Source organism: Nerophis ophidion, linkage group LG08, assembly GCF_033978795.1.
Source record: "Nerophis ophidion isolate RoL-2023_Sa linkage group LG08, RoL_Noph_v1.0, whole genome shotgun sequence".
NCBI lineage: Eukaryota > Metazoa > Chordata > Actinopteri > Syngnathiformes > Syngnathidae > Nerophis > Nerophis ophidion.
Window position 1 is genome coordinate 6,837,939 of NC_084618.1, and position 13,587 is coordinate 6,851,525.

General features: G+C 42.4%; 2 protein-coding genes across 4 annotated transcripts in view; one reads left to right on the plus strand and one right to left on the minus strand.

Moving 5' to 3' along the window:
* dhx32a (DEAH (Asp-Glu-Ala-His) box polypeptide 32a) overlaps nucleotides 1-9,551 on the plus strand; it is a 27,420-nt gene extending 17,869 nt beyond the window's left edge. For 2 of the 3 annotated variants that reach the window (XM_061907555.1, XM_061907556.1), the window contains one exon: nucleotides 9,120-9,551. In XM_061907555.1, the coding sequence (XP_061763539.1) occupies nucleotides 9,120-9,303 (184 nt within the window). In that variant the 3' untranslated portion in view covers nucleotides 9,304-9,551. The remainder of the gene's footprint in view (nucleotides 1-9,119) is intronic. The other variant, XM_061907557.1, reaches the window with a different exon arrangement.
* On the minus strand, nucleotides 9,328-11,261 carry LOC133557143 (protein BCCIP homolog). Its single transcript, XM_061907387.1, has 3 exons — nucleotides 11,204-11,261; nucleotides 9,863-10,068; nucleotides 9,328-9,795 (listed from the first exon to the last, which is right to left on the minus strand). Exons 1-3 carry the CDS (start codon nucleotides 11,259-11,261, stop codon nucleotides 9,625-9,627), a joined length of 435 nt encoding a protein of 144 aa, XP_061763371.1. The 3' UTR covers nucleotides 9,328-9,624.
* Between the last annotated feature and the right edge of the window lie 2,326 nt (nucleotides 11,262-13,587).

A 13,587-nucleotide genomic window follows, 5' to 3' on the forward strand; every position in this document is an offset into this window, starting at 1 on the left:
AGGAAAATGTGAATTCAGAATAAATTGACTGATTAATCTCAGCTAGGTCTGAATGATATAGTCTAAAAATAAGTCAGAAAAATATACAGTACAGGCCAAAAGTTTGGACACCTTCTCATTCAATGGGTTTTCTTTATTTTCATGACTTTGTAGATTGATTGAAACTTTTATTAGTAGATTGCACAGTACAGTTGTGATCAAAATAATTCAACCCCCACACAATTTTGGTGTTTTAGCAAGTTGGACATTTATTCCGTATTTTGTTTATAGTCATATCAAATAAAGATGTGTCAAATAGACGAATGCAACTTAAATTGTAACACTGTATTTTACAAACTACCAAAAAAGGACATTTTTCTTAATATCTCATTGACAAAATTATTCAACCGCTTGAAGATCATGACTCTTAAGAACAGACTTTTAATAAGGTATTTTCATTCAGGTGTTGGAAACACCTGTAGATGTGATTAGAACCATAACGAGCAACAATAAACTGTTTGAAAAAGACTGTGACGCTCAGCTTCTTGTAGATGGTCAATGGTGTATTTGCAACATGGTGAAGTCCAGGGAGTGGTCAAAGAAGTCAAGAGAGGAGGTATTTTTTCTTTATAAGAAAGGATATGGATATAAGAAAATAGCAAAGACATTACACATTCTAAGAGACACAGTTGGGAGCATAATTCACAAGTTTAAAGCTAAAGGCAAAGTGGAAACACTACCTGGGCGTGGTAGAAAGAGGATGCTGTGTGCGTACAGTGGTGAAAAACCCCCGGGTAACAGCTGAGGAACTACAACAGGACATTGCAGAGGGGGGAACGCAGGTTTCGTCCCAGACAATAAGGCTCACACTACGAGATGAAGGCCTCCATGCCAGAACTCCCATGCGCACCCCACTTCTGACTACCAGGCACAAGAAAAATAGACTCCAGAATGCCAAAAATCATCTGGACAAACCCCAAAGGTTTTGGGAAACTGTTCTATGGAGTGATGAGACAAAACTGGAACTCTTTAGGCCTATGAATCAACGTTATGTCTGGAGGAGAAAAAATGAACACTTTGCCTACTGTTAAGCATGGTGGGGGGTCAATCATGCTCTGGGGCTGTTTCTCTGCCTCAGGTACTGGGAATCTTCATCGCGTTCCAGGCATTATGAATTCTATTTCCTAGCAGGATATATTAGCTGCAAATGTCGTGAAGTCAGTGACGAAGCTGAGGCTTGGAGACGTTGGACCTTCCAACAGGATCCCAAGCATACCTCCAAATCAACATCAGAGTGGTTGCAGAAGAAGGGCTGGAAGAGTCTGGAGTGGCCTTCACAGTGGCCAGACCTAAATCCTCTAGAAAAGCTGTGGTGGGACTTGAAGAAGGCAGTTGCAGCACACAAGCCCAAGAATATGAAAGAACTGGAGGCCTTTGCCCAAGAGGAATGGGCTAAAATAGCTGTAGATGCTTGCAAGAAGCTTGTGTATCACCTTTGAAGGATGTCATTACTGCCAAAGGGTGTTCTACTAAGTACTAAAGATGCATGGAACTAAGGGGTTGAATCATTTTGTCAATGAGATATTAAGAAAAATGTCCTTTTTTTGGTATTTTGTAAAATACAGTGTTACAATTTAAGTTGCATTTGTCTATTTGACACATCTTTATTTGATATGACTATAAACAAAATACGGAATAAATGTCCAACTTGCTAAAACACCAAAATTGTGTGGGGATTGAATAATTTTGATCCCAATTGTACATATTCAGTACAATTGACCACTAAATGGTAACCCCCGAATAAGTTTTTCATCTTCTTTAAGTCGGGGTCCACGTTAATCAATTCATGGCATCAAAACTACGAATGAACACATGTGGAGTTTTGTATTTAACCAAAAAAATGTGAAATAACTGAAAACTGTTTTATATCCTAGTTTCTTCAAAATAACCACCCTTTTGCTCTGATTACTGCTTTGCACACTCTTGGCATTCTCTCGATGAGCTTCAAGAGGTGGAAGGGTTTTCACGTCACATGTGTCATAGTTTTTATTCCTTCAGGGACAATGTACAATACAAATAGTCAATCAATCAATCAATCAATGTTTACTTATATAGCCCTAAATCACTAGTGTCTCAAAGGCTGCACAAACACAACACAAACCACTACCACATCCCCGGTAGGCCCACATAAGGGCAAGGAAAACTCACACCCAGTGGGACGTCGGTGACAATGATGACTATGAGAACCTTGGAGAGGAGGAAAGCAATGGATGTTGAGCGGGTCTAACATGATACTGTGAAAGTTCAATCCATAATGGATCCAACAGTCGCGAGAGTCCAGTCCAAAGCGGATCCAACACAGCAGCGAGAGTCCCGCTCACAGCGGAGCCAGCAGGAAACCATCCCAAGCGGAGGCGGATCAGCAGCGCATTACTAAAACAGCCTTCTTTCATCTCCGTTATATCGCTAAAATTCGCTCCATTCTGTCCACTAAAGACGCTGAGATCATTATCCATGCTTTTGTTACGTCTCGCCTCGACTACTGTAACGTATTATTTTCGGGTCTCCCCATGTCTAGCATTAAAAGATTACAGTTGGTACAAAATGCGGCTGCGACTTTTGACAAGAACAAGAAAGTTTGATCAAATTACGCCTGTACTGGCTCACCTGCACTGGCTTCCTGTGCACTTAAGATGTGACTTTAAGGTTTTACTACTTACGTATGAAATACTACACGGTCTAGCTCCATCCTATCTTGCCGATTTGTATTGTACCATATGTCCCGGCAAGAAATCTGCGTTCAAAGGACTCCGGCTTATTAGTGATTCCCAAAGCCCAAAAAAAGTCTGCAGGCTATAGAGCGTTTTCATTTCGGGCTCCAGTACTCTGGAATGCCCTCCGGGTAAAAGTTCGAGATGCCACCTCAGTAGAAGCATTTAAGTCTCACCTTAAAACTCATTTGTATACTCTAGCCTTTAAATAGACTCCCTTTTTAGACCAGTTGATCTGCCGCTTCTTTTCTTTTTATCCTATGTCCCACTCTCCCTTGTGGATGGGGTCCGGTCCGATCCGGTGGCCATGTACTGCTTGCCTATGTATCGACTGGGGGCATCTCTGCGCTGCTGATCCGCCTCCGCTTGGGATGAAAGAAGGCTGTTTTAGTAACGCTTTTAATGAGTGCCTCAAAGGAGAGAGTTGGGTCGAAGATAATACCCAGATTCTTTACCGTGTCGCCTTGTTTAATTGTTTGGTTGTCAAATGTTAAAGTTGTATTATTAAATAGAGGTCGGTGTCTAGCAGGACCGATAATCAGCATTTCCGTTTTTTTGGCGTTGAGTTGCAAAAAGTTAGCGGACATCCATTGTTTAATTTCATTAAGACACGCCTCCAGCTGACTACAATCCGGCGTGTTGGTCAGCTTTAGGGGCATGTAGAGTTGGGTGTCATCAGCATAACAGTGAAAGCTAACACCGTATTTGCGTATGATGTCACCTAGCGGCAGCATGTAGATGCTGAAGAGTGCAGGGCTAAGGACCGAACCCTGGGGAACTCCACACGTTACCTTAACGTAGTCCGAGGTCACATTGTTATGGGCGACGCACTGGATCCTATCAGTAAGATAAGAGTTAAACCAATACAGGGCTAAGTCTGACATACCAATTCGTGTTTTGATACGTTCTGATAAAATATTATGATCGACGGTATCGAAAGCAGCGCTAAGATCGAGGAGCAGCAACATAGATGACGCATCGGAATCCATCGTTAAAAATAGATCATTAGTCATGAAAATGAAGAAAATACATTGAATTAGAAGTGTGTCCAAAATTTTTGGCCTGTGCTGAATTTCAGATTTATTCCGTTCCCCCCCCCCTACTTTTTAAAGTTTACAATAACTACAGAGGACAAATAATTCAAATAAAATGTTGCTGTTGTTGTATAAAAACTAGTTCAATAGGAGACGAACAATGCCACAATTTATAGAATACATGGTACGAACATAATTACTTTGTATAGAATATTTTTCAAAATACTAAGTTTCCTCTGAGGAATAACCTCTTTATTGAATAAAATATTTATGTAAACAACAATGTAGCATTGTACATAGTATGCAAATAAAGTGCAAACCTACATCCTTTGTCTTAAATAAAATATTTATCTAAACACAAATCCAACATTATACCAGAGGTCTCAAACTCAATTTACCTGGGGGCCACTGGATGCAAAAACTGGGTGATTTCAAAGATTTCTTAAAAAAATCCAACATGCACTTTTTAATGAATTCACTTTCTTTGAATGGCTTTCCCGTCCTAGCAACATATTTGCCAAATCCCACGATCTTTCCGGGAAAGAACCGATTATCAGTGCCCCTCCCGACTGTCTCACAGGGCAATAACTCTCCCGGTTATCACTCGGACAACAATATCAGGGGTGTGCCGTGATGGCAGTGCCACTAGGATCCTCTCCAACCTGTCGTCTCGTCCGATTTTCCACCATACAAAGAGTGTACCGGTCCGGTCACAAGTTGTATGAAGCTTCTACAACCACAAGGAAGTGACTGCAAGACATACTTGGTCAACAGCCATACAGGTCACACTGAGGGTGGCCGTATAAACAACTTTGCACCACACTGTAAACCAACACCAAACAAGATTGACAAACACATTTTGGGAGAACATCCCCACCGTAACACAACAGAAAAAATACCCAGAATCCAATGCAGCCCTAACTCTTCCGGGCTACAATGGGGTGGGGGGTATGTTGTAGCCCGGAAGAGTTAGGCCTACATGGGATTCTGGGTATTAGTTATTTTGTGTTACGGTGCGGATGCTCACCCAAAATGTGTTAGTCATTCTTGTTTGGGTGTGGGTTCACAGTGTGGATCATATTTGTAACAGTGTTAAAGTTGTTTGTACGGCCACCCTCAGTGTGACCTGTGTGGCTGTTGATCAACTTGTCTTGCAGTTGCTCACTGCGTCCATTTAAAGTCATGTACAACAAGTGGCTAGGCTGGCACGCTGTTTGTACAGGTTGTAGAGGACGCTAAAGGCAATGCCTCCACAGCGCTCCCTTAATATTGTGGTTTGAGCGAAATTCGGGAGAATAAATACCCCTGGAGGGAAACTAAAAATTGGGAGTATCCCGGAAAAAAACGAGGATATACAAATATGACGCTGTAAAGCGCCATCCATACATAACTCGCTGGCCGCACCAACATTAAATTTTCATATTAGGTGCAAGCCGCAAAATGACGTCTTGCGGGCCGCAACTGGCCCGCGTGTTTGAGAGCCCTGCATTATACATTGTATGCCAATAAAAATAAAATCCAATATTAAGCTAGAGGAGAAAAACTGTTTTCTAATCCAATCCAATCCACTTTATTTATATAGCACATTTAAACAACAAGAACGTTTCCAAAGTACTGCACAGCCATGTTAAAAACAATATTATGCTCCACCAATGACTGAATAAAACAAAAAATGAATAAAAATAAAACCAATAAAAACAAATATGATTAAAAACTATTTTAAAGGGTAAAATCAATTAAAACAGTAAAATAAAAATCAAAGTGTATAAAAAACACAGAGGACCACACAACTCACGTAGTGTTAAAAGCCAAAGAATAAAAGTGGGTCTTAAGACGAGACTTAAAACACTCCACTGTGGAAGCAGTTTGAACATGGAGGGGCAGAGTGTTCCAGAGCTTAGGGCCGACCACAGAGAAGGCCCTGTCTCCCCTGGTCTTAAGTCTGGTCTTGGGCACCACGAGCTGGAACTGGCTCTCGGACCTCAGAGCGCGCGCAGGGATGTAAATTTGGATGAGGTCCGAGATATATTGAGGTGCCAGTCCATGTAAAGATTTAAAAACAAACAGCAATGTTTTCAAATCAATTCTAAAATGAACAGGGAGCCAGTGCAAACTCTGAAGAATTGGGATTATATGCTGGCGTTTCCTGGCCCCTGTTAAAAGTCGTGCTGCCGCGTTCTGGACTAACTGCAACCGGGAGAGAGCTTTTTGGCTAATGCCAGCATAAAGTGCATTGCAGTAGTCCAGGCGACTTGAAATAAAAGCATGCACGACTTGTTCAAAAAGGTTAAAAGATAAAAACGGTTTAACCTTTACTAAAAGACGAAGGTGATAAAAACACGATTTTAAAACGCCATTGACTTGTTTGTCTAGTTTAAAATCGCTGTTTATAGTGACGCTAAATTGTCTGCAACAAAAATGTATCGATAAAATCCATCCAATCATCCATTTCCCACCGCTTATTCCCTTTTGGAGTTGCTGGCGCCTATCTCAGCTACAATCGGGCGGAAGGCGGGGTACACCCTGGACAAGTTGCCATCTCATCGCAGGGCCAACACAGACAACATTCACACTCCCATTCACACTAGGGTCAATTTAATCGATTTGCGTATATCATAGTCATTAATCGCATGAGTTTTGACCTAGTTTAAAGATTGTAATTTACCAATACAATTTATTATTGTAACGGCAATATTATCAATCAATCATCCATTTTCTACCGCTTATTCCCTTTCGGGGTCACGGGGGGCGCTGGCGCCTATCTCAGCTACAATCGGGCGAAAGGCAGGGTACACCCTGGACAAGTCGCCACCTCATCGCAGGGCCAACACAGATAGACTGACAACATTCACACACTAGGGCCAATTTAGAGTTGCCAATCAACCTATCCCCAGGTGCATGTCTTTGGAAGTGGGAGGAAGCCGGAGTACCCGGAGGGAACCCACGCATTCACGGGGAGAACATGCAAACTCCACACAGAAAGATCCCGAGCCTGGATTTGAACCCAGGACTGCAGGACCTTCGTATTGTGAGGCAGACGCACTAACCCCTCTGCCACCGTGAAGCCCATTAATCAATCAATGTTTATTTATACAGCCCTAAATCACAAGTGTCTCGTACAATTAGCTCTCATTACAATGCACAGCTAAATACACCATAACAATTAAAAAATATATGTTTTAAAAATAATTCAGTTTTTATTCACATATCTAAGAATAAAAAAGAAATCTGCATGAAAGAAAACTGTGCATTATACTGAAATGTTCCCTCCATCTTGACCCTCGATATCTTACCAATAATGCACCACTAAAAAACACACCCCGATCACATTTTAATGCCAACATCTAAGAATAAATAAAGAACCTTGAGTTATTTCCTACATGTCCGCCTAACAAGGTGATCTAAACGGATTAATTGAAACTTTTATTAGTAGATTGCACAGTACAGTACATATATCGTACTATTGACCACTAAATAGTAACACCCCAATAAGTTTTTCAACTTGTTGACTGTCTATGTGACGTCAAGGCTTGGTTAGCCCAGAATTTTTTAATAATGAATGAGGGAAAAACGGAAATTTTAGTTTCTGGTCCGGCCCTCACTGACTTGGGACCATTGCAAAATGATGTGCGTCCCAAAGTCACCAGCCTTGGCGTCACTATAGACAGCCATTTTAAACTAGACAAACAAGTCAATGGCGTTTTAAAATCGTGTTTTTATCACCTTCGTCTTTTAGTAAAGGTTAAACCGTTTTTATCTTTTAACCTTTTTGAACAAGTCGTGCATGCTTTTATTTCAAGTCGCCTGGACTACTGCAATGCTGGCATTAGCCAAAAAGCTCTCTCCCGGTTGCAGTTAGTCCAGAACGCGGCAGCAGGACTTTTAACAGGGGCCAGGAAACGCCAGCATATAACCCCAATTCTTCAGAGTTTGCACTGGCTCCCTGTTCATTTTAGAATTGATTTGAAAACATTGCTGTTTGTTTTTAAATCTTTACATGGACTGGCACCTCAATATATCTCGTACCTCATCCAAATTTACATCCCTGCGCGCGCTCTGAGGTCCGAGAGCCAGTTCCAGCTCGTGGTGCCCAAGACCAGACTTAAGACCAGGGGAGACAGGGCCTTCTCTGTGGTCGGCCCTAAGCTCTGGAACACTCTGCCGCTCCGTGTTCAAACTGCTTCCACAGTGGAGTGTTTTAAGTCTCGTCTTAAGACCCACTTTTATTCTTTGGCTTTTAACACCCCTGCCCCAAGTGGAGGAGTTCAAGTACCTAGGAGTCTTGTTCACGAGTGGGGGAAGAGTGGATCGTGAGATCGACAGGCGGATCGGTGCGGCGTCTTCAGTAATGCGGACGTTGTATCGATCCGTTGTGGTGAAGAAGGAGCTGAGCCGGAAGGCAAAGCTCTCAATTTACCGGCCGATCTACGTTCCCATCCTCACCTATGGTCACGAGCTTTGGGTCATGACCGAAAGGATAAGATCACGGGTACAAGCGGCCGAAATGAGTTCGGGTCTCTCCCTTAGAGATAGGGTGAGAAGCTCTGCCATCCGGGAGGAGCTCAACGTAAAGCCGCTGCTCCTCCACATCGAGAGGAGCCAGATGAAGTGGTTCGGCCATCTGGTCAGGATGCCACCCGAACGCCTCCCTAGAGAGGTGTTTAGGGCACGTACAGCCGGTAGGAGGCCACGGGGAAGACCCAGGACACGTTGGGAAGACTATGTCTCCCGGCTGGCCTGGGAACGCCTCGGGATCCCCCGGGAAGAGCTAGACGAAGTGGGTGGAGATAGGGAAGTCTGGGCTTCCCTGCTTAGGCTGCTGCCCTCGCGACCCGACCTCGGATAAGCGGAAGATGATGGATGGATGGATGGCTTTTAACACTACGTGAGTTGTGTGGTCCTCTGTTGTCCTCTGTGTTTTTTATACATTTTGATTTCTATTTTACTGTTTTAATTGATTTTACCCTTTAAAATAGTTTTTAATCATATTTGTTTTTATATTTATTTATTTTTTGTTTTTATTCAGTCATTGGTGGAGCATAATATATATATATATATATATATATATATACTTTTTTTTATTTTATTTTTTTTACAATTGTTTTTAACATGGCTGTGCAGCACTTTGGAAACGTTATTGTTGTTTAAATGTGCTATATAAATAAAGTGGATTGGATTGGATTGTTTAAGTTGGGCTCCACGTTAATCAACTAAAAGTAGAAGCAATGTACTTCACCACTACAAATACATTCAATTGGCCTTTTTCATGGGGAAAAATACTTCAAAACTGAGCACTCTCATATTCTTACCTGTTTTTACTGTCCTCTCCGCGCAGCTTCACTCAAATGGCCCCGCTGTACTTCTTCTACAATCTGCCCCCTAGCGAGAGCAAAGAGATACTGCAAGACCTGCTGGATCCTGACAGAGCATCAGCTTGTAAGGACGAGAGACACCAAGTGAACAGTGTTGCTAACAATAACAGCAGTGAGCAGTCTTCTGACAGGTGTGTCATTCAGTAGAGAATGGGAAAGAAGTGAACAGTCTGGGATGTGAACAAAACTGTATTATTAGCAACACCATACAAGTTGTATTTTAACTGTAGTGCACATTTTATACTGATTAACAAAGCAGGAGAGCACCTGAGTGGGTTTTAATGTCCTCCGCTTTCTCTGGTCCTGATACTTCTTCACAAGCCTGTAGTTTAAGCTCTCTTCATGAAGATTTGTCATCGCTAGAAAAATAGTTCAATAAATTCTGTTAAACATGATTTTTTTAATGATGTAAATTCATAATTCACAGTCATATTTTTGCGGGGATTTGAATGTCTGTCTTTTGGCCGTTCAAACGGTCAAGTATTCTTTGAGTTTGTCCATGATGGAGGACATCCTGTCTGCCGGGATCAACATGACCGTCCTGAAAGGCTTCATGGGGACGTCGTCGAAGGACCACCTCCCGGTCAAGCACGTATCCGCGTCTGCCTGGACGGAGAAGTGGAACTTGAGGGTGGCCTGCTGCAAGCGGACAAAAACATCATTACTATCATGTTTTTATTCATACGTGTCATTTCCGTGACCGAACCTCATAGAAGAACTCCTCCTCGGCGTTGATGAACATGTATTCGTTTTTAGGAGCGCCACCTCTGGCAGGAATGCTCTTGGTGGACTCCTTGCAGGTCTTACTGATCATCAGACAGTAGTGATACTTCCCACTGGGCTTGTTGGTCCTCTCCGCGTCTGTGATCTCCTCCCTGTTGTCAAAGTACAAAACATGCACGGGTAAATTGACTATTAAGAGATGTCAAAATAAAAGCCTTGTGGGGTTTTCTATTTTCTTTCGTTCACATTTGCATAAATTGCCATGAAGAGGCACGGCTTATCTACACTGCAACTCCATGAATGCTAGTGAGATACAAGTAAAAATGCAGTCTGCCCTCTAGTGGCCACAAATATGTCACTCACCTGCTTAAAACGTAATTTATGTTTATTTTCCAGGAAACATTTTTTCTTTTTTTTTTTTGAATGGCAAAAATGTTTGATTAGTTCTTTTTTCCTCACAAAATACAACTTCATATAATTACAGTGTTTAGTTATATGGTAACTGTGTATAACCCATTAAATCAGGGGTGTCAAACTCATTTTAGATGAATCTCTTCCAGGCCACATTATACACACTCCCCTACCCCCCTCCGTGCGTCGGTTGAGGTGGGCGTGTTTGGGGGGGGGGGCAGGGGTGTATAATGTGGCCCGGAAGAGATGCATGGGATTCTGGGTATTTCTTCTGTTGTGTTACAGTGCGGATGTTCTCCCGAAATGTGTTTGTCATTCTTGTTTGGTGTGGGTTCACAGTGTGACGCATATTAGTAAGAGTGTTAAAATTAATTATATCAATCAATCAATCAATGTTTACTTATATAGCCCTAAATCACTAGTGTCTCAAAGGGCTGCACAAACCACTACAACATCCTCGGTAGGCCCACATAAGGGCAAGGAAAACTCACACCAAGTGGGACGTCGGTGACAATGACTATGAGAACCTTGGAGAGGAGGAAAGCAATGGATGTCGAGCGGGTCTAACATGATACTGTGAAAGTTCAATCCATAATGGATCCAACACAGTCGCGAGAGTCCAGTCCAAAGCGGATCCAACACAGCAGCGAGAGTCCCGTTCACAGCGGAGCCAGCAGGAAACCATCCCAAGCGGAGGCGGATCTCTTCCGGGCTACAATAGTGGGGTGGCGGGGTGTATGTTGTAGCCCGAAAGAGTTAGGGCTACATGGGATTCTGGGTATTAGTTCTGTTGTGTTATGGTGTGGATGCTCACCCAAAATGTGTTTGTCATTCTTGTTTGGGTGTGGGTTCACAGTGTGGATCATATTTGTAACAGTGTTTAAGTTGTTTGTACGGCCACCCTCAGTGTGACCTGTGTGGCTGTTGATCAACTTGTCTTGCAGTTGCTCACTGCGTCCATTTAAAGTCATGTACAACAAGTGGCTAGGCTGGCACGCTGTTTGTACAGGTTGTAGAGGACGCTAAAGGCAATGCCTCCACAGCGCTCCCTTAATATTGTGGTTTGAGCGAAATTCGGGAGAATAAATACCCCTGGAGGGACACTAAAAATTGGGAGTATCCCGGAAAAAAACGAGGATATACAAATATGACGCTGTAAAGCGCCATCCATACATAACTCGCCGGCCGCACCAACATTAAATTTTCATATTAGGTGCAAGCCGCAAAATGACGTCTTGCGGGCCGCAACTGGCCCGCGTGTTTGAGAGCCCTGCATTATACATTGTATGCCAATAAAAATAAAATCCAATATTAAGCTAGAGGAGAAAAACTGTTTTCTAATCCAATCCAATCCACTTTATTTATATAGCACATTTAAACAACAAGAACGTTTCCAAAGTACTGCACAGCCATGTTAAAAACAATATTATGCTCCACCAATGACTGAATAAAACAAAAAATGAATAAAAATAAAACCAATAAAAACAAATATGATTAAAAACTATTTTAAAGGGTAAAATCAATTAAAACAGTAAAATAAAAATCAAAGTGTATAAAAAACACAGAGGACCACACAACTCACGTAGTGTTAAAAGCCAAAGAATAAAAGTGGGTCTTAAGACGAGACTTAAAACACTCCACTGTGGAAGCAGTTTGAACATGGAGGGGCAGAGTGTTCCAGAGCTTAGGGCCGACCACAGAGAAGGCCCTGTCTCCCCTGGTCTTAAGTCTGGTCTTGGGCACCACGAGCTGGAGCTGGCTTTCGGACCTCGGAGCGCGCGCAGGGATGTAAATTTGGATGAGGTCCGAGATATATTGAGGTGCCAGTCCATGTAAAGATTTAAAAACAAACTGCAATGTTTTCAAATCAATTCTAAAATGAACAGGGAGCCAGTGCAAACTCTGAAGAATTGGGGTTATATGCTGGCGTTTCCTGGCCCCTGTTAAAAGTCCTGCTGCCGCGTTCTGGACTAACTGCAACCGGGAGAGAGCTTTTTGGCTAATGCCAGCATAAAGTGCATTGCAGTAGTCCAGGCCACTTGAAATAAAAGCATGCACGACTTCTTCAAAAAGGTTAAAAGATAAAACGGTTTAACCTTTACTAAAAGACGAAGGTGATAAAAACACGATTTTAAAACGCCATTGACTTGTTTGTCTAGTTTAAAATCGCTGTCTATAGTGACGCTAAATTGTCTGCAACAAAAATGTATCAATAAAATCCATCCATTCATCCATTTCCTACCGCTTATTCCCTTTTGGGGTTGCTGGCGCCTATCTCAGCTACAATCGGGCGGAAGGCGGGGTACACCCTGGACAATTCGCCATCTCATCGCCAGGCCAACACAGACAGACAACATTCACACTCCCATTCACACTAGGGTCAATTTAATCGATTTGCGTATATCATAGTCATTAATCGCATGAGTTTTGACCTAGTTTAAAGATTGTAATTTACCAATACAATTTATTATTGTAACGGCAATATTATCAATCAATCATCCATTTTCTACCGCTTATTCCCTTTCGGGGTCACGGGGGGCGCTGGCGCCTATCTCAGCTACAATCGGGCGAAAGGCAGGGTACACCCTGGACAAGTCGCCACCTCATCGCAGGGCCAACACAGATAGACAGACAACATTCACACTCACATTCACACACTGGGGCCTATTTAGTGTTGCCAATCAACCTATCCCCAGGTGCATGTCTTTGGAGGTGGGAGGAAGCCGGAGTACCCGGAGGGAACCCACGCATTCACGGGGAGAACATGCAAACTCCACACAAAGATCCCGAGCCTGGATTTGAACCCAGGACTGCAGGAACTTCGTATTGTGAGGCAGACACACTAACCCCTCTGCCACCGTGAAGCCCATCAATCAATCAATGTTTATTTATACAGCCCTAAATCACAAGTGTCTCGTACAATTAGCTCTCAGTACAATGCACAGCTAAATACACCATAACCATTAAAAAATATATGTTTTAAAAATAATTCAGTGTTTTTATTCAAATATCTAAGAATAAAAAAGAAATCTGCATGAAAGAAAACTGTGCATTATACTGAAATGTTCCCTCCATCTTGATCCTCGATATCTTACTAATAATGCACCACTAAAAAACACACCCCGATCACATTTTAATGCCAACATCCAAGAATAAACAAGGAACCTTGAGTTATTTCCTACATGTCCGCCTAACAAGGTGACCTAAACGGATTGATTGAAACTTTTATTAGTAGATTGCACAGTACAGTACATATATCGTACTATTGACCACTAAATAGTAACACCCCAATAAGTT

Coding starts and splice junctions, on each gene's coding strand:
- LOC133557143 (XM_061907387.1), bottom strand. CDS start 11,261: ATGACTTTAAATGGACGCAGTGAGCAACTGCAAGACAAGTTGATCAAC. Junction 10,069..11,203: donor GTTGATCAACAGCCACACAG/GTCACACTGAGG, acceptor ATCTCTTAATAG/TCAATTTACCCGTGCATGTT. Junction 9,796..9,862: donor AGGAGGAGTTCTTCTATGAG/GTTCGGTCACGG, acceptor GTCCGCTTGCAG/CAGGCCACCCTCAAGTTCCA.